This window comes from Echinops telfairi, unplaced genomic scaffold (genome assembly GCF_000313985.2).
Source record: "Echinops telfairi isolate 266 unplaced genomic scaffold, ASM31398v2 ScPeMD7_5;HRSCAF=22, whole genome shotgun sequence".
NCBI classification, from domain to species: Eukaryota; Metazoa; Chordata; class Mammalia; order Afrosoricida; family Tenrecidae; genus Echinops; species Echinops telfairi.
Genome location: NW_022103901.1, coordinates 41,122,520 through 41,141,208, shown reverse-complemented (window position 1 = coordinate 41,141,208; position 18,689 = coordinate 41,122,520). Strand labels below are relative to the sequence as shown.

General features: G+C 52.1%; 1 protein-coding gene across 1 annotated transcript in view; it reads right to left on the bottom strand.

The window, feature by feature from the left end:
• Positions 1 to 18,689, bottom strand: part of SNX29 (sorting nexin 29) — a 464,053-nt gene that overhangs the window by 55,009 nt on the left and 390,355 nt on the right. The window contains exon 18 of the mRNA XM_004706258.4: positions 17,506 to 17,646. Coding sequence (XP_004706315.2) covers positions 17,506 to 17,646 — 141 coding nt within the window. The remainder of the gene's footprint in view (positions 1 to 17,505; positions 17,647 to 18,689) is intronic.

The window sequence follows — 18,689 nt, the reverse complement described above, 5'->3', positions numbered from 1 at the left end:
TGGATGGATGGATGGATGGATGATCCTCTGAACATGTCTGTAGCCTCTTGTTTCTCTCTCTGGGACGTTCTCCTGCTACTAGTCACCTCCCACCCTGCTTCCCAAGTCAGCATTCCTGAAAATGCCAAGCCTATTTTGGAATCCATGCCACCACATTTGCTGCCAGGATAAAAATCCCAATGTCTCAGTGAAGCAGGCAAGAGAGACTGCCCTGCTGGGCTCTCCAGTCACACAGCCCATGGCTGGTGGCCTGCTCCTTGGGGCCTGCTTTGGACGTGGGAACCATGCTGGGTGCTTCTTCCCTCTGTGGTTGTAACTGATCACAAGCCAGGTCTCAGGTGCAGTGTGGCTGCTAAAACACATTTGGTGGAATCTGCTGCCAATACCTAACTATTTAAACAAGTAAACACCCTTAGAAACGGTGGTACATACTACAGAGGGCCCAGAATATCCATTGAGGAAGGTGAGGGTAGCCAGGCAGGGCTTGTTGGAGGAGGTGGCATTTGGCTGAGCATGGAGCATGGAGAGCGGCATGGTCTAGACAGGTGGAGGCCTGAGGAGAGAAGAAGGTGGCATGGGATCTAAGAGGTGCCATGTGGCTGGTGAGGCAGAGATGCTGCAGGGATTAAACTGTGTTGGCACCTTGCCTGGCATGCCGTTAGCACCAATAAATAGCCAGTGTTCTTAGGGCGCTGGCACAGCCAATGTAGAAGAGGCCGGCTTTATCTCTGCAGCCGGGATCAGGCCAGGACAGCTCAGGGGGAGAGAGGCAAGGGCCAGTCGCAAAGGCCCCTTTATGATTCAGAACAATTCCATTGTCAGCGGCTTAGAAGGATCAGGTACTCAGCTCAAGACGGTTTCTAACACCATCGCAAAAAAGAACCTTACTTTCCCTAGGTAGGCAAAACCTCTGAGAAATTAAATGAGAAACTTCCAAGAGGTGGAAACGCTTAAAGTGGCGATGAACTGGTAGAGGAGAAGACTGGCTCCCTGGAGGAGCAGGGGATGCTGTGCCCAACACTTGCCAGTGTTTCTGGGCCACTGGACTCTCTGAACTGGAGCCCTGGTGGGGTAGTGGTTATGCATCGGGCTGCTAACCAAGACAGGCTTTCTCCTCCTGTAAGCGGTTACAGTCTCAGAAACTCACAGGGCAGTGCCACCCTGGCTTACAGGGTCCCTGTGAGTGAGAATTGATCTGAATGTCCTCAGAGAGAAACCACAGGGACTATTCTCTGGACTCACAGTAAAGAAGGTAGCCTGGGGCCAGAGAGGCCTTCATGCAGAAAACCCTGTCCTGACCCAAGACCAGGGATGATGATGCTATACCAGTGGGTAGGCGTGAGAGCCAATGGAGCAGCAAGGGCTCCTGAACAATCATGCAAGGGAGTAAGGTCAGCATGTGAACAAGTGGGTGCTCGACACATGAAGGGCGGGGTATGTGGGACTCATGGCGGGTGGAGGAGGGGGCTCTGCCGGCCGGCGTGGCAGCAAGAGGTTTCTGTCTGTCTCATCTTTCCACCTGCCCTTCCCTCCTGCCTGCCTTCCTCCTTCTCACCCTTTTTACTTTGCATAATGTCTTCAATTCTTTCTTTCTGTGAGTGCTGTGAGCTAAACCTCCTTCTTTATCTTTCATTTGATTTTATTTACATTTCCTTGTAGGTTGAATGGACGTTTACCCAGCAAGTTACCTTCTACTCATCAATTACACTCATTCGCCTTCAAAACATCCGTTACAATCCCTCAATGTTCCCAATATTCTTCCCCCTTCCTCCCTGAGCCCCCATTTCCATCTGTCCGTCTACCTGACCTTTCCTGTCTTCCGAGCTATAGTTTAGGGTGAATGCACCGTGGGTCTCTGACAACGGAGGGTTCTGAGGGCCAGGCTGCTCCCTGCGGTATGACTCCTGTTAGAGGCCAAGTGTTTGCACACGAGGGGACCCTGCAGGTGGATTCCATTCCAGGTTTGAAGAGTGTTGAAGGGACATAGCCTTGGACCTCCCCCCAAGCCCCCTCGCACCACGCCAGTAAGTCAGGGCGTTTTAAGGGTTTTGAATATTGCTCTCCTTTTTTCTCCAGGGCTGTCTACTACAGACCTTCTTGGAAGCAGAGTACGAGTTACATTATTTTAAACCAGCGCACGGACCAATGATTACATCCAGAAAACACAACAGAGTATTCAAAATCAGGAGGCAGAAGACAAGAACCCCAGAAGAAAAACAGGCTAAGGTTACAAAGAGCCAAGTAAGGGAAGAAGACATGACCCAGGAAGCATAACCTAGAACCACAGTGAGGTGCCACGTGGTGTCCACGGTGCTGGGGTGGAGCAGGAGAGGCAGGGTGGGGCTGGGGAAAGGGAAGAGATGACTTCTCGCGAGCCCAGGTGCTGTTAGGAGGGCACCAGCAGGGACACCATCCGCGGTAGGAGGAGTCAACTGGCACCAACATCTTGGGCAGCAATTTGCTGGCCAGTTGAAGTGGCGGCCATAGTTCAGCCGCTTGGCTGCTAACAGAAAGGTCTGAACCCACCCAGCAGCTAGCTCCTTGGGAGAAAATCCCGGTGGTCTGCTCTGGTGAAGGCAGCAGCTGGCCACCGTGCATCGGCACCAATGACTGGATGGCACACACGCGGCAGGAAGACTGAAGACAAAATGCCCTTCGAGAGGCAGCACTCCCGAGGGTCAGCTGTCAGAGGTCGCCAGGGCTGCCTCTGCCCGAAGACAGAGTCCAGAGTGCTCGGAACAGAAGCCGGGGCACAGGGCGGAAGTTATGCTACGTTGTGGGGACTGCAGGTCCACGGTGGAACAAGATCTGTACGGATCATTGAACGGAAATCTCATGTGCTTGGTCGTCAGTCTCATCTAGTTCACCATCAAAAGTACGAAGAAAAAAGAACGTCCCATGAGTCGTCTGTCATAACTTAGAGATCCCAAGTCTCCAAGATGGCACTGGGATTGAGAATCTGCAAACCACCCAAACGCCCGTCCCAGGAGGGTGTCACGCGATTGATTCCTGCAGTAGAATAGAAATAACATGCCGTGAGACATGTCTCTCCTTGTTCCTAGCAGGAGGTGCAAGGGAGAAAGAGCCTGCTGTCCCTGGGGTGGAGGAGAAACAGTGGATGCAGAAAGGGAGAGGGGGGTGAGAAAGGCACATCAAGTTTGCATGTCTGAGTTCTCACAAGTTCTCACCAACTACAGAGGCCCAGTGGGCAAGGTTTCACAGTTTTTTTTTGGTTTGCTTTTCTCAGCTAGCACTTTAAGGCTCAGGGACCCGGGCAGATTTTCTTTTACTAGCTTCACAGGAACCCTCAGACTCCCACTGGATGGGGTCTCCCTCACACTGGACATCAGAGAGGCTGAGTGACTTGCCCAAGGTCACACAGCCAGGACTTAACGGGAGGCCAGTGAGACTCAGAGGCCCCTGTATTGTCCAGCTTCTAAAAATACTGAAGGAGAGCTAGGGACGGGGTGGGGCTCCCCCACCAGGAGAAGCTGGGTTCCGGGGCTGGGTGGAGGGTGGTGTCTGGCGCTGGGGAGGTATCAGAACAGCAGCATGGTGAGAGATGAGCATGCTGTTTTCTCGGAGCACTAATGGCTGCGCCGCACAGCTCAACTCTTAACAGGTACACTGGCAGGAAGGAGGCATTTGTTTATTCTCAATTACCAACAAGTGAGCAGGAGGGGAGAAGGGCTCTTCCAAATTGTGATTTTAATCAGTCTTCCAAAATGAGAGGTGAGAAGAAGCAGATGGATGGTGGCTTAAATGTATTCCGAAGGCTTTTAGGGTTGGGAAAGAGATTAAAGAATGACATACAAGGAATCGAACAACCCTAGAAATATTTTGGACAATACTTAATACACAGCAGAGTCAAGTATAAAGGTATAATTCATGCCAATTTCAGAACCAACCAGTGTAACATAACTGAGATGGGCGGGGCCAGAGATGGAACAGCTAGACCCAAAAGGTGTTAACAATTTGGCTTTGAAACCAGGACTGGCTCATGTCTTTGTAGAACCTCTGTAGATATTAGCAGGGTTGTAACACTGTCCACGAACTGTTTAGGTCAAAAATTCCATTAAAAAAAATCCTGACCCAAAGGGGACAAATACAGAACAGAATTTCAGATTCTCATCAAATCCAGACTTTCTGGAGCCACTGAGGCTGAATGAACCCTGAAAATATTGACGTGGAAAAACCTTTTAAGCCTGAAACCAAAAACATCCTGAAGGTCTTCTTTGAACCAAGCCGTGCTGTTGCTACTAGGTGCCTCAAGTCAGTCGCAGCTCACAGCGACCCTGATGCTGTGCCATCCGCACAATTGTTCCTGTGGTAGGTGGCTGACTTTCTAGCAACTTGAATTGGTATGAAAGGGTACAGGTGGCGGCCAACCTGCCAATCAGGTCACAGTCTGATGATGTGGCCGCCTTATAAGAAGAAACTGGAACCAATCCCTCCCCTGCCCGCTCTCTGCCACTTCACCGTCCTGCCTGCTGGACTCTACCTGCCTCCAGGGGCATCCCATGTAGGTGCCCTGCCATGTTCCCACTGACCTCGGATCCATGTGACGCTGTACCCACCATTCTGTGATCTTCCTGCTTCACCTCTCGGTCACCGACCTGTCGTTTCATGAGTCTGAAGAGGACTTACCACAGTTGAGTTGGACTGGGCCGCGGAGCCTTCTTGATATAGAATTAATTCTTGACATAAAGATCTTCTTATAGATAGATGAATGTCACTGGATTTGCTTCTCTAGGCAAGCTAGCCTATTGCGGGTCCACTGATGTAGCCAACATGCCAACCCATCTCATTGGTGGTGGTCTTCTGTTTTGCCAGCCCTCTCCATTACCAAACATGGATCACAACTACTCATCTGTCATTTGTGATGGTTTGTGTGTTGCTGAAATAGCAGAAGCAATGCCTCAAATATCAGCAGGGTCACCCATAGTGGACGGGTTTCAGGGAAGCTTCCAGACCAAGAACAGAATAGAAAGAAGAAAGAGGTGGCCCACTTTCTGACAATGAGCCACTGAAAAGAAACCAAGCAGCAGGCCAGCTGAATTTCTCAAGAACATTCACTCCGAGTGGTGTGCTGCAGGGGCAGATGGAGAGCAGCCAACGAGAGGGGTGGCAGCCAACAACAGGGGGCCAATAACAGGGGGCGAGCACGTGCTCACAGGGAAGAGCAACTCAGACAAGAAGGACGGCAGTGGCTGCACAGCCTTAAGAATCCTGTTAACCTCATTGAGCTGCACAGGTGGAAATTGTCGAGTAGCATTTTGCCACGTGTATTTTCAATACCCCATTTACAAAACTCATCCAATGAGTAAGTAAGGCAGTGCCATGTGACAACTGAGTGTCCAGGTCTGTTGAACAATGATCAGGAACAGGGCCCTGCGGGGGCGATGAGTTGACCACGGGGCTGCTAACCATCAGGTTCAAGGCCACCAGCTGCTCCGTGGGAGAAAGACAAGGATGTCCTCTCCTGTACAGACTGACAGCCTCAGAAACCCACAGGGGCAGCGCTACTCTTTCCCAGGGGAGTCAGCATCAACTCGACAATGGTGGGTTTGTTTGGGGGGCTTGGGATCCCAGAAGTTACAGTCTCACGAAGGGGTAGGGAGGAAGGGGATTGAGGATTGACCAAAATGTGAGGCCATGTGTCAGTTTCTATACAGTTTGAGGTCATTTCTTTCACAAGCACTTTGGACTTGCGCCCTGCCCCCGCCAGGCACTGGGCAAGGTGCTGAGGACACAGAGGCTCACACACCCCAGGTTCTGTCCAGGATGGAACGGGGATGAAGGGGCCCTGTGTTCAAGGCAACCAAGATGATGTGTGAGAAACAGACACAGCCCAAGCTCGCCTCGGAGCAGGCTTCCTGGAAGGGGCGTGGCGGCCACTGTAGTGGGACCTGCGAGGGCTAGGACGCAGAGCACCACTGGCACCCACCTCTCTATGGGCTGTACACAGAACACATTTGTCAGTGACCTGAGGGGCAGGACACAGCAGCAGACCCTCTCCCAGGGGCTGTCTCTGGACGCTTTCTGTGGTGTGACTGTCAGTTTTCTGTGTGCTAGCTACTGTCCCCAGGCTTGTGCCTGCAGTCCTCAGAGCCACACGAGATGGGTGTGCGCCCACTGTCCTGGAATGCAGAGGAGGGATTCAGGTTGAGCGAGGGCCGAGGACTGGCCCAGGGTCACCCACTAGTAGAGCCTTTTCCCCTGGTGGACAGTCAATGCTGGTGGGACGGACACCGTGGCTGCAATCAGGGGCTCAGCGTAGGAACACTGTGAAGACGGTGCCAGACTGGACACGCTGGGTCCTGCTGTGCATTGTGTTATTGCGACGGGGTGGACTGGGCTTGATGGCCCCTAACAACAACGACCGTGCTGATTACACAGGAATGGGGTGAAATCTGGTGACCCTCGTATGTGACCAGAATGTGCCCCGAGTCTGTGCACAGAATAGGGCAGAGCTGCTGGCTGCGCACAGGGCCCCACAGTGAGAATGGTGGGGGTTCAGGGTGGAGGGTTCAAGAGAAGGAGAAGCCATTGGAGGCCCCGGCTTCCCCTGCTCTGCGCTGCCGAGGACCAGGCCACAATGTGCGTGGCCACCAAGGGGCAAGAGCCAGCTATGCTGTGTTCCCCCAGGCTGCAGGGCACCCACAATGGGAAAGAACACGCCAAGTCTCAGCACACTACCCGTGTGCTGCCAGGCGAACTGGCCTTGTGCCAATTTGCTTGACCTCCTGTGCCTGTTTCCCCCTCTGTAAAGTGGCGACAGCAACAGGACCCTGCTCCAGGCTCAGAGAGAAGAGGTGTGTAGAAGCATGGCCGGTCTCCCCGGAGATGCCGCAGCCAAATCTGCCGAATCCATGACTATGTCCCTCACAGAGCAGAAAGGACGGTGCAGGGGGAGATGAGGCGATTATCCTGTGGTAGCCAGTGGGCCCATTTCCTCACACTCCTTGAAAGCAGTGTGGCTGGCTCTGGAGACAGAAGAAGCGGCCACAAGCTGGGGCCTGCAGGCCACTCTAGCAGCTGGAGAAGACCAGACACAAATGGTCTTCCGGAGCCTCTGGAAGAAATAGCCCCACAGGTATCTTGACTTTAGCCAGTGAACCCTGAGCTGGGCTGCTGACTCCCTGGGCTGGTGGCTTTAAAACTGAGACCATGTAGGTTGTTTTGAAGCCATGGGGTGTATGCCAGTTTCCTGTGTCAAACACAGACCAATATGCAAGGTGTATAGAAGATACGAGAGACATGGAAGGAAAGGAGGTCCTGGAACTGACCCTGCCTCCCTCCCTCCCCCGCCCTTGGAGCCTCTCCTGGCTGGCAGAAAGCTGGCTCCTCTGGCCCCACTTGCCCCCAGCATCTTCTCCACCTACATCTTGCTGCCTGGAGCCCATTGGCAGGGCTCTTTGAGAACTGATCCACTCACCTTCTCCCCTACAGACCTTGGCTGTCCGGTACTCCCAGCCACTTCACCTGCATGGTGGACGCCGAGAACGGAAGGCCAGAGAAGAATCGATGCCTTTGAATGATGGTGTTGGGGGAGAACACTGAACGTCCGTGGGTGGCCAGAGCACAAACACAAGAAGTACAACCAGAAGGCCCCCTCGAAGTGAGGAAGGCAAGACTTTATCTCACGAACTTTGGATATGGCCTCGGATGGAGCAGAGCCTGGAGCAGGTCGGCCAAAAGAGGAAGCCCTCAATGAGATGGAGGGATCCAGGGGGCTCCCTCACCGTGATGGTGGAGGGGGCAGTGTGTCTGTGAGCGAGCACCCAATCCATGGCACCTGGCAGCAATGGTGGCGCCCCCTGTGACTTCCCCCACTCCTAGCAGGGTGCCCCCCCCCCAAATGTTCGCCAACTGCAATAGCTGCCCAGCCCCTCTGTTCTTCTAGATGTCCGCTCCTGCCCCTCAGCTGGCACCCTAGCCTCTTTAGGGTGGTTTCAAATGTCCCTCTCCCAGGACCCTGCACAGTTTTTCATGGCACAGTAGGCACCAGCTAGCAACACCCCCCATGCACACATACTGCTGGATGAGGACTTTGCTCCGTAATTTCTCCTACAAGTTGAATTACTCACAGCTCCGGGGGAAAGTGTTTTGCCTTGATGCCAAACGGCCTTCTAGACACCAAATCTCCAAATCTATTATCGGTCAGTCTTTCCGTTCTCATTTGCTCTCTGAACAATACTGGTGACCTTCAGTGCCCTCATCAAAAGTGAGCCCGCTCCCATGCCCACATCCGTCTGCTCCTGGGGCTATCTGCCAGCTTGCCTACCCTACCCCCCACCCCTGCCCAACTCTGGGAGAAAGTGGCAGAGAACCCCCTCCCAGGTCACCCTGCAGGGTTTCCCACTCCCTCTCGGGATTTGGATTGTTTGGATTGAAGCCGAGACCCAGGAAGAGGTCAAAGGAGGAAAGACTGAGGAGTGTTGCCACATAGTGTCCATTTATTTGCTCATTAATTGATGTCCTACGTGCCGTGCCTGTGGTGTGACAGGTACCTGGGCACAGAGCTGTGATGGGGAAAAGAGCCAGGGCCTGCTTCCAGAGAGCCATTTCCAAGCAGACAAAAAACATCCAAACACTACTCTTGCCCTCTAGCATCGGCTGAGGGCTCAGCCTCCGCAGACACAGCCCAAGAACTGTCCAAGCCCAAGCCACTGCTAGAGCTGATCCTGACTCTGAGCCTTTATACTACACTAGAGTCTATAGGGTTTCCGGGGCTTTCGATCTCTACAGGAGCAGACAGCCTCTTCTTTTCCCTAAGGAGCAGCTGGTGGATTTGAACCTATGACCTTGTTGATTCAATTCCTAGGCATATACCCAGAGCACAAATAACTATGTGTACACCACTGGTCACTGAACCATTATTCACGACAGTCAAGTGTGGGTACACAGGAGTGGGATAAGCGCATGCACATATGGTGGAGGATCACTCGGCCACGCAGAGAAGCGGAATCAAATGCACTGCGAGTGGCAGGGATCTGAAACCATTACACTGAGCCAGCACGCTAAGTCAGTCATAAAAGGCACAGAAACTGTGGTGAACAGCCAAGCAGACAGAGGCGGAAGTTCATTATCTGTTAGCAGGAAGGGGGGTGGGGGGGGTGCGGAAGGAAGCGAGAGAGGAAGAGTGGGAGGGAGGGGAGGGAAGACTCCGTGCTTAGGGGCCCTGAGCTTCCGTGAAGGGCGCTGGGATTGGGTGGACCTCACACACAAGCACACCTCTCAGTAAATGTCCCTGAACAGAACAGGGGAGGAATATAGAAATGTGCATGCCACATAATAGAAGGGATTTCAAAAGGTTTGTGGGGAAATGGGATTGAAAGACAATTGGATTTTTCCACAAACTGATTGGAGCTCCCTCATACCGTCCCCCACATCAGAAAAATACAGCTAAAAAATCACCCTTAAACAACACTCCCTGCAAATCACTTCAAGTGCTAGGAGGTGCCAATGGGGACAATCCCAGCAGAGTGGAGCGGGGTTGAGGGGGCAGGCGGGCAGCAGGAAGAGGGTGGTCCCTGGAGACCCTCAGAGGTGAAACTGGAGCTGGCTGATGGTGTCTGTCCACTCAGAGACTGGGAAAGGCCACTCTAGCCATGAGGACAGCAATTGGGTACAAAGGTGGTGCAGCCTGCCATGGGGGTGAGGAGGGAGAGGGGACAAGAGACAAGGCAGGGGGGTGGGGTGGGGGGGGGATGGTGTCACTTCAGGCCACAGTGAAGGGCCTTGGCGTTCCTGCTGGGGGTGCCCCGGGCACCATCTGGCTTACGCGCTAAAGCTCAGGCCACAGTGCAGGGGTGGATGGGGATGGCAGAAGTGGACGGGGTAGCCCCGGTGTTTGGGCCAGAGTCAGAGTGCCTGAGTGTGCTGGGCTAACTGAGGGGACGGGGAGAGGGAAGCAGATGAGCTGGAGCTGTCATTTGGAACCCGTTCCAGCTCTGAACTGTGTGTGTGTGTGTGTGTGTGTGTGTGTGTGTGTGTTTGAGGGGGTAGTATGTTCCTTTACTGGCTGGATCCTGGATCCTGAGCCCTGCCCCTCATGAGGTCATAAGAGCAGCTCATGATGATTCTGTCATCTGTCTGGCACGTGGCAGGGCAGCTGCCTTTGGCCCCTGGGGTCAGGCCAGCACTACTCGAGTGAAGCTACAAGTGCTGGGCCAGGCAGAAGCCACCTCTGCCCTTCCCCACTGCTGCCACATGTATGACAACACGCATCGGACTGGGGCCTGCAGCCTGAGCGAGGGGCCCTCGGCAGAGCCCCAGCTGACTCGTGACAGGCTCAGCTCCGGCACAAACAGACCCGGCCTTGCTCAGGCCCTGGGTGCTGAAAGCTAATGAGTGCCGACTATGTGGCTGTCCCTCACTTATCGGACCCGGCTGGTGCTGTTGGGTCCATCTCAGCAAAAAGTGAGGCCCAGAGGCAGAACCCCCCACCAGGGCTTCTCTGTAGGAACAGACTGCATAGGAGTTGGTGGGGTCCAGCTCCCATCTGTTCCTTGGCCCTGGAGCGGCCACTGCACCCCCAGGGCGCCTTCCCTAACACCTCCACCGGAGTGTGTTTGGAGCAGTGGCGGATCTGCAGGCATGGAGTTGAAAGTGATTTCGGCCTGCAGTGGTACTCGAGGGAGGGACATCTCAGACAGGTGCTCTGAGAACTGTCTGAATTCACCCTGACACTCATGCCGGAGCCTGGCCGGGCAATGCTGGCCGCAGGCAGGCTCTTTGGTGGTGGCTGAAACTGGCCAGTGGCTCTAGAGGAGCAAAGGTCAGACCGTCTGTTCCTGTAGATTCAGCCTTGGACACTGGAGGGGTGCTTCTGCTCCATCCTAGAGGGTCACCGGGAGTGGGCACGGGCTGCGCAGCACAGATGGGAACAACAGTGGCTTATCAAGGTGATAGAAAGGATTTGGGAATGACAAATTCTGGGTCCGCGAAAAAGCCTATGTGCTGATGAGATCAATGCGGCCTAAGAAGGTAGTTCAGAATGGAGTTGATCTAAGACCACAGTTTATCCTAAATCAGTGGCCCACCCAACCTATAGCCAGAGCCCATTCCAACTCATAGCTGCAGTCACTCTCTAAGGCAGAGCAAGGGTGCTCCCTAGGGTTTTCGAGGATGCAGTCTTTACCGGAGTAGGCAGCCTCATCTTACTCTCCCAGAGGGAGTTGTGGGGTTTGAACTGATGACCTTGAGGTTAACATCCCAATATGTAACCCACTGAGCCACCAGGAGTGTTGACAAATGCTGATTCAGGGCCACTCCAGGTGTGTCAAGAATAGAGGAAGGCCCCCAGAGGGCTTCTACTGGCTTATTTTTCTGAAGCAAATCACCAGGCCTTTCTTCTGAAGTGCCTCTGGCTGGATTCCAACCCACGACCTTTGGTTAGCGATGAGCATTAACTGTGTCTACCTCCCAAGCTGGCAGACATTTAGCCTACATGCAGACTAATCTTATAAACACAAAAGGCTGAATCCTGCCCGGGACTGTGGGTTTGGGAGTGAATCACTGACCGGCCAGGGCTTAGAGTGGCAAAGTGCACACTGTTCGACAACCCTGAAGATGTCACGTGTGTGGCTTGTATTCCTCAGGGCCCAGTGGACGAGGGAGTCACTTGTGATGTGACTGACCCAGAGGAAAAGATGCTGAGGTGGTCGATTTCTCTGGGCCAATGGACAATCAGAGCACTTTGGAAAAGTGCCTTAAAAAAACAAACAAAACCACTGCCTTTAGGGCTCCTATGCTGAGAGGGCGGCCTCCTCACAGTGCTCACGTTAGCCCCTGCTTGGTGCCGACAGTCTTGTCTTCTGACTCAACTTGCCCTTGAAAATCTGAAGGGTCCCTCAGCTCTGCAAGAGTCGATATAACACATGGGTCCTTGGGAGGGAGAGGAAAGGGGGCAAAGTGAGAGGAGACGGGGCAGTGGAAGCACAAGGGGAAAGGGATAGAAAAAGAGCCCACGTGCTAAGGGATGTGGGCAGCCTCCAGGCGCTGGAAAGGCCAGTGTGTCCCCTCAAGGGAATGCAGTCTGCCCACCACATGTTGACTTGAGCCGTGAGCCTGGTTTGGGACTCCTCCCTTCCAGAACCAGGAGAGAATAAGTCTGTCCTGGGCAGGCACCACAACCACGATCATGGGTGACAGCAGCGGCAGGAAGCTCATGTGCACAGCTGACCCTGCTCTGTTCAAACAGCTTTCCCAAGCTCCCCAGGAGGTGTCGGGGGGAGGCCATGTCAGCGGCACAAGAATCTTAGAACACAGTCCAGGCCGGCGCTCAGGGACTGCACGTGAGCGCCTACGTTGCTTGTCTTCATAAAGCTGGTTGTAAGCACTGCAAATCCCAGACAATGTCACAGTGCAATGTTCGCAATGTTACGATGCATCAAGACGCTGATAATTAAAGGCAGCGCTAGTGGACCTAAACAACCAAGGAGGTCTTCGATTATGTCAGAGCCACTTGCCAGAGAGCCATCAGAATGGGGCCCCGTCTGGTGCGCCAACTCTGGAGGACCTGCTCAGAGCAGCTCGTTCTCAGAGATGACTGCAGGGCCAGCCTCAACTCAAGACATGACATCCCCTCCCTAGAGGACAGCGCTGAAGACACAGTTGGGGAAGAGTGACCGGTCAAACAGACCAGCAATGGGAGCAACGCCACGGAGTCCCTGAGGAATCCCGATTGCAGACTTCTGACTTGGGGTGGGGGCTGGGAGGGGAGCAGTTGGCACCTCATATGAGCTGGCTGGGGAGACTCACAAGGGGGCCACACTGAAAATCTAAAGGTGTGATGAGGTGGGGGTGGGGCACCAGACTGCTCCATCCCTGACTGCAGGAAGCACAGTGGGGACTTGCAGGAGGCTCGCCTCTCAGCCATGAACGCTGAGGACTAAATGGGTATACGTGCTGTCAGGTAAACAGGTCCCTGAAAGAAAAGGGGGACTGGACTGGTGGATTATGACGGGTCCAACCCGTCAGACTTGGAACTATTTGCATGGCCTTTCTTTTTTTCCCTTTTGGTGGTTAGGATAGACAGGATAAGCAATCCCAAGGAGACAAAAAAGGGACCGATGGTTCTGAGGGGGGTGGTGAATGGGAAGGGAGGAGATGGGGGTAGGGAGCAGTGAGCCAATAACAATAGGGACAGGGGAATAGCCAGGGTTCTAAAACTGATGGTGAGGAGGGTGTAGCATTCCTGGTCATGTTTGATCAATTGAAATGTATCCGAGAGGAACTGCTGAGAAGTGAACAATGGGTCAACATGATATTGGGGCAGGAGGAAAGAGGAAAAAAAGAGGAAAGGTGAAGAAAGTAAAAATTACATATATAGGTATAAATATTGATATGTATATATGTAAATATGTAAAGATAGGTGTAGTTGTCTATGTATGTATATATATGGTATATACAACAAGGAAGCAGATGGACTTCGGGCCTTTACTTAAATCTTACCTCAGTACAAGAACACTTTGTTCTAATAACTTGGCATTCTGTGATACTCACCTTCCTGACATGATTGCTGAAGACAAATGGGTGCATAAGCAAATGTGGTGAAGAAAGCTGATGGTGCTCTGTTATTAAAAGATATAGTGTCTGGGGTCTTAAAAGGTTGAAGTTAAACAAGCGGTCAACTAGCAGGGAAGCAACAAAACCCACATGGAAGAAGCATACCAGCCTGTGTGATCATGAGGTGTTGATGAGGATAGGTATCAGAAGTTCAAAAACAAGCAATAAAGTTGACACAAAGGAGTGTGGACAAAGTGGAGAGCCAAAACCCACCCTCACAGAAGGGCCACATGGAAAGAATGATAAATCTAGGGAGCGGTATAGCATTGAATAAACACATAACTGTCCTCTAGTTCTTTAATATTTTCTCCCCTTACTGTTATGGTCTTTGTTTTACCTCATTACTCTTGTTAGAACTGCATATGTTCATTTGTATAATTAAGAGTGTTTGATGCATGAAAGCTAAGATAGATAACCCTTCAGAAACTGTAACAGGAGTAATGATTCTTTGAGGGTATGGGAATGGGGGGTGAAGAGAGGGAGGGGGAGCTGATAGCAATGATGACTGGGTAACCCCACTCGAGGGGAACGAATAACAGAATTGCAGGTGAATGGACACATGGGATGTTGTAAGAAGGCAAATAATAATAATGTATAATAATAAGGGTTCCTAGGGGGAGGGGAGGGAGAGGATAAAGGGTAGCTGATATCAATTAGTTCAAGAAAGAAATTTTTTTTGAAACTGATGGCGGTAGCAATTGTAAAATTGTGCTTGAGCTAACTAAATTACGGATGGTTATAATATCTATAAGAGCTCCCAATAAAATGATTTAAAAAAAAACACACCAATGGAGCCCCATCAAAAGTCGGGAACTCCTGTACGTTGCTTAAGCAGGATATTTTAAAATGACATTAAAGGTACTCTAGATGGCTTTGCATGGGTCCAGAAGCCACTGGGAGAAAGATGAGGCTTTCTTCTCCAGTAGAGTTACAGTCTCAGAAACTCACCAAAGCAGTTCTACTCTGGGTTTCTATAAGCCAGCATCAACTCGATGGTAGTAAATTTGGAGGGTTTTTTTTTTATAAGAGAAGTCATTAGTCTACAATAATTTCAGCGAATGACTCAACCCTGACTATGAACCAGTGCAGCATGTCTAAGTTGGCCACATGTAAGGGTTCAAATCCATTTTTCATCCATGGAAAAGTGAAGTGCAGATGGGGCCAGGCCTGTGTTCAACCTGCTTTGTAACAGCTTAAATGAAAGTCCAGCAGATCCTGATGTGATCAGACCACTAATCTGGTTTCTACTTACAACACTATGAACAACAATTCATCATCCTGGTCTGTGGTAGGTGTTTCCCTGTGGGATTCTGGAATGTTGGGGGTGGGGTGGGCCGGAACTATTGTCCTGGTTTTATAAGGAAAGGATCACAAAAGATATCCGATGGAAGGACCTCTGCAAGAGGGGCTCTGGTGGCATGGCCGTTATGCACTGGGCTGGATCTGTCAGGTTCAAGACCATCAGTCACTACGCAGTTTCAGAAACACAGGGATGAGTTTTACTCTGTGCTACAGAGTCACTGTGAGTCAGCATCGCCTGGATGGCCGTGAGTTTGGTTTTGGTTTTGCTCAGTGCAGGATCCCTGGTGGCATAGTGGGCTATGGACTGGGCTGCTAAGCACCAGGTTAGCCGTTTGAAACCACCAGTCACTCAGCAGGAGAAAAAAGAGGCTTTCTGCTCTTATTTTGATTTGCAGTCTTGGAAACCCACAGAGGAAGTTCTACTCTGTCTCAGAGGGTGGCTACGAGTCTGAATAGCTTTGATGGCTGTGATCCGAGTTATGAATTCTCTCAGTGCAGTAGGGCAATGGGCATCAGCATCACCCTTGGCTTTGTTTTGCCCACCCCCATTTCTGGGACAGCAAGTCAGGGTGAGACTCAAAAATGTGCATTTATAAGTAATCTCCAGGGTGACACTGACTGACCTGCTGGTCAAAGAGGAAACCTTGTGTACATGAACCCATCTTTGCATGAAACCCTCTCCCCATCCTGAGGAGTGAGGTGCCTTGCCTGCACCTCACTGAACCATCCCTGGACAGTTCAGGCATAGACAGAATCTACCCAGGCGTCTCAGCTCCATGTTGGGCACAGTGGTAGTTACATAATTTCATGTGTTCCTGATGTGTAAATGTAGGTGTGGAGTCTAGCCTGTCAGTCAGGTCATAGCTTGATGGATGTCTTCTTGTGGGCGTGGCCTTCTGATGAGGATTCTGGGAACTTCCTCTCTTTCTCCCTAGAGGCAGGTCACTCTCTCTCTCTGCTTCACCTTCCTGTTGACAAGACATGTGGAGCCACACTGAGACCCGAGTGAGCCATGCAGTGGAGACCTGTGGAGGCAGCCCTGTGATCCTTCCACTGGCCTGTGATCTTCCTGCATTCTACATCATTGCATGTGGCTGCATACGTCTGAAGAGAGATTTATGAGCTAGTATCGGACTTATGGGCTAATATCAATCAGACTTATGGACTTGATCTGGACTGGGCTGGGATATTTTCTTGACATACAATTACGCTTTGATATAAAGCTCTTTCTTATACATCTATGAGTGCCCCTGGATTTGTTTCTCTAGTCAATCTGCTCTAACGCAGCCACTTACTAGAGTCACCTTGCATCTGTGAAAACCTCTGAATCTGGACGCCAGGGGCTGGGACTCAAACCCAACCCAACCCACTGCCATCGGGTCAATCCTATACAAGGTTTCTGAGACAGTAACTTGTTCTGGAGGTGGACAGCCTCATTGTTCTCCTGTGGAGCAGTTAGTAGGTTTGAACCGCCAAACCAACGGGTGGTCAGCAGCCCGATGCTTAACCCATAGCACCACCAGGGCACACAGCACAGTATTTGCAAACTCCCCAGGTGATTACAGTGTGCAGCCCAAGTGGGTGCACAAGTAGGGTGACGGGATGGAGACCCATGATGGCAGCTGGCTGGAGCACCTTGCGCAGTCACAGGCACTAAGTGCCTGTGAGGGGCCAAGAGTGCCCCGAGCAGCACATGGGGAGGGGGGTATGGATGGAGGGACATGACACAGGTTGAATTATGTCACTCCAAATATATGTTGGGAGTCCTAATCTCCATGGCTGTGGTGAAGGAGCCATGGGGGCTGCTGACCACTTAGTGGGCAGTTCAAACTCACTAGCCGCTCCCAGGGAGGAAGACTAGGTTGCTGGCTCCCATACAGATTCAGTCTGGGAGTGTAAGGCCCAGTGACTCCGTATGGCTTTACTATGAGCTGACATGGACCGAATGGCAGGGGTTATAATTTGGGAATGGGCTGTCTTTGTTATGTGAATGAGGCAGGTTAAGTCCAGGCTGTGCCTTAAATTGATCTCTTTTGAGACTTAAAAGAGATTAAACCAGCAAAAGAGAGAGTGAGGTGGGAAGCCAGAAGAGACAGGACCTACCCCAGAGCCCAAATAGGAGAAAGCCTTGCTCTGAATTCGGACTTCTGGCCTCCAAAACTGTGAGGAATCCATTCCTGTCAGCCCAAGGCCCCGACCTGGGGTGTTCCTGTTAATGGGGAACTGGATACCACAGGTCACGGAACAACCTCTCGTGAGAGAGCTTCTTCTCAGAGCGCGGCATCCTGGGAAATGACTCCACATTCAAATGGCTAAAACACACAGCATGCCAACTGTGGATGGAATTAGGGGGAACCCCAAGACAGGTGGTCCAGGGCAGGGCTTTCCACACTACGACCACAGCGCCCAGAAGTCTCCAGGAGCGCAGCCTCGCTCAGTGGTGAGGAGTTTCCTCAGGACCTAGAATGTTCACCTGTGTCCAAGCTTAGCCCTGGGGAAACCACAAACAAAACGTCACACAGCTGTCTTCACGTGGCGGGCCCCATGCTCCCATGTCACTTGAGAGAAGAGAGACTGAGAGAAGAGAGGAGCAGCTGTGCCAGACGTTGGCACGGGCCGTGGTGCTACCTTGTTTCCAATGGCCTTTTTGGGCGGGAAGTTGTAGGCCCTCACTTGAGGGTACTTGGTCTGTAGCTTGTGGTGCAAACTCCTGAACTCCGTGTAGCGCCGGTAGACGTTCCATTCATCGTCCTTTATCCGGATGTAGACCTGGCCAAGGGCAGAGAGAGAGAAGAAGGTGAGCTCCCGTGAAGCGCTGACCACACCCACGTCCACTGTCCTGAAGGCTGTCCTCACTTACAGCGACCCCGAGGGGACAGAGAACTAACTGCTCCAGAAGGGTTCCAGGGCTGTAAATGCTTACAAAAGCCACACTCTTATCCCTCAGAGCCTGGCCACCAGCTTTCAGTTAGCAGCCCGATGCTTCGTCCACTGCACCACTTGAGCTCCTTATAAACACTCACTACATTCTCCTATGTACCACGCTCCCTTAAAAAATCGCCTCTTGAGACCAAGCAGTTCACCATGAGTCTAAAACAAAGAGGAGACTGTAAGGGAGCCGGAAAGTTGGGCTAAGGGCCACGGAGCCCCAGATGCAATGGCCATGCTCACACATTGTGCAGGATGGAGCCCCTGTCAGGGAACATGTGTACAAAGTGTTGAAGGGGAACCTAAATAAAATCATATTTAAAAAAGAATCATGGGAAAACAGAAAAAACCCACAAAGGCACAGGATGTGGACAACATCCGACCGTACACATAGGTTTGGTGGGGGGGCTTGGTGCCGCTGGCTGCCTTGAACCCGGCGTGGAGCAAGGGCTGTGATGGCTGCCTGGACAGATGGGGTCCTGGACGAACAGACCTCAACAGTCAATTCACAGGAGCCAAGTGTGTCCCTTTCCCAGCAGAGGTCAATGTGCTGTTTGTACTGTTTGTATTTCTGTGTGTGTCCCCCCCACCCCCATCATACCAACCCCAGGCTGCTGTTGAGCTGGTCACAATCTGTGAAAACAGAAGTCACACACGGGGCACCCCCACCCCAATAAGGCACCGAGTACCGGTGGACAAAAAAATGCATTTCCTGGGTCCAGACAGAAGTCATGTTCAGTAACAGAAGTTAGATCCAGGTGTGTTCTCAGGGCCAGTTCCTTCTGCCCTGAGGTCATGCTCTCTGGGTCCTGAGCACCAGGCAGAACCTGGGAACAGCATACACAAGAAAGAGGGTAGGCAGGCCTGTCTGGATAGGACAGGCT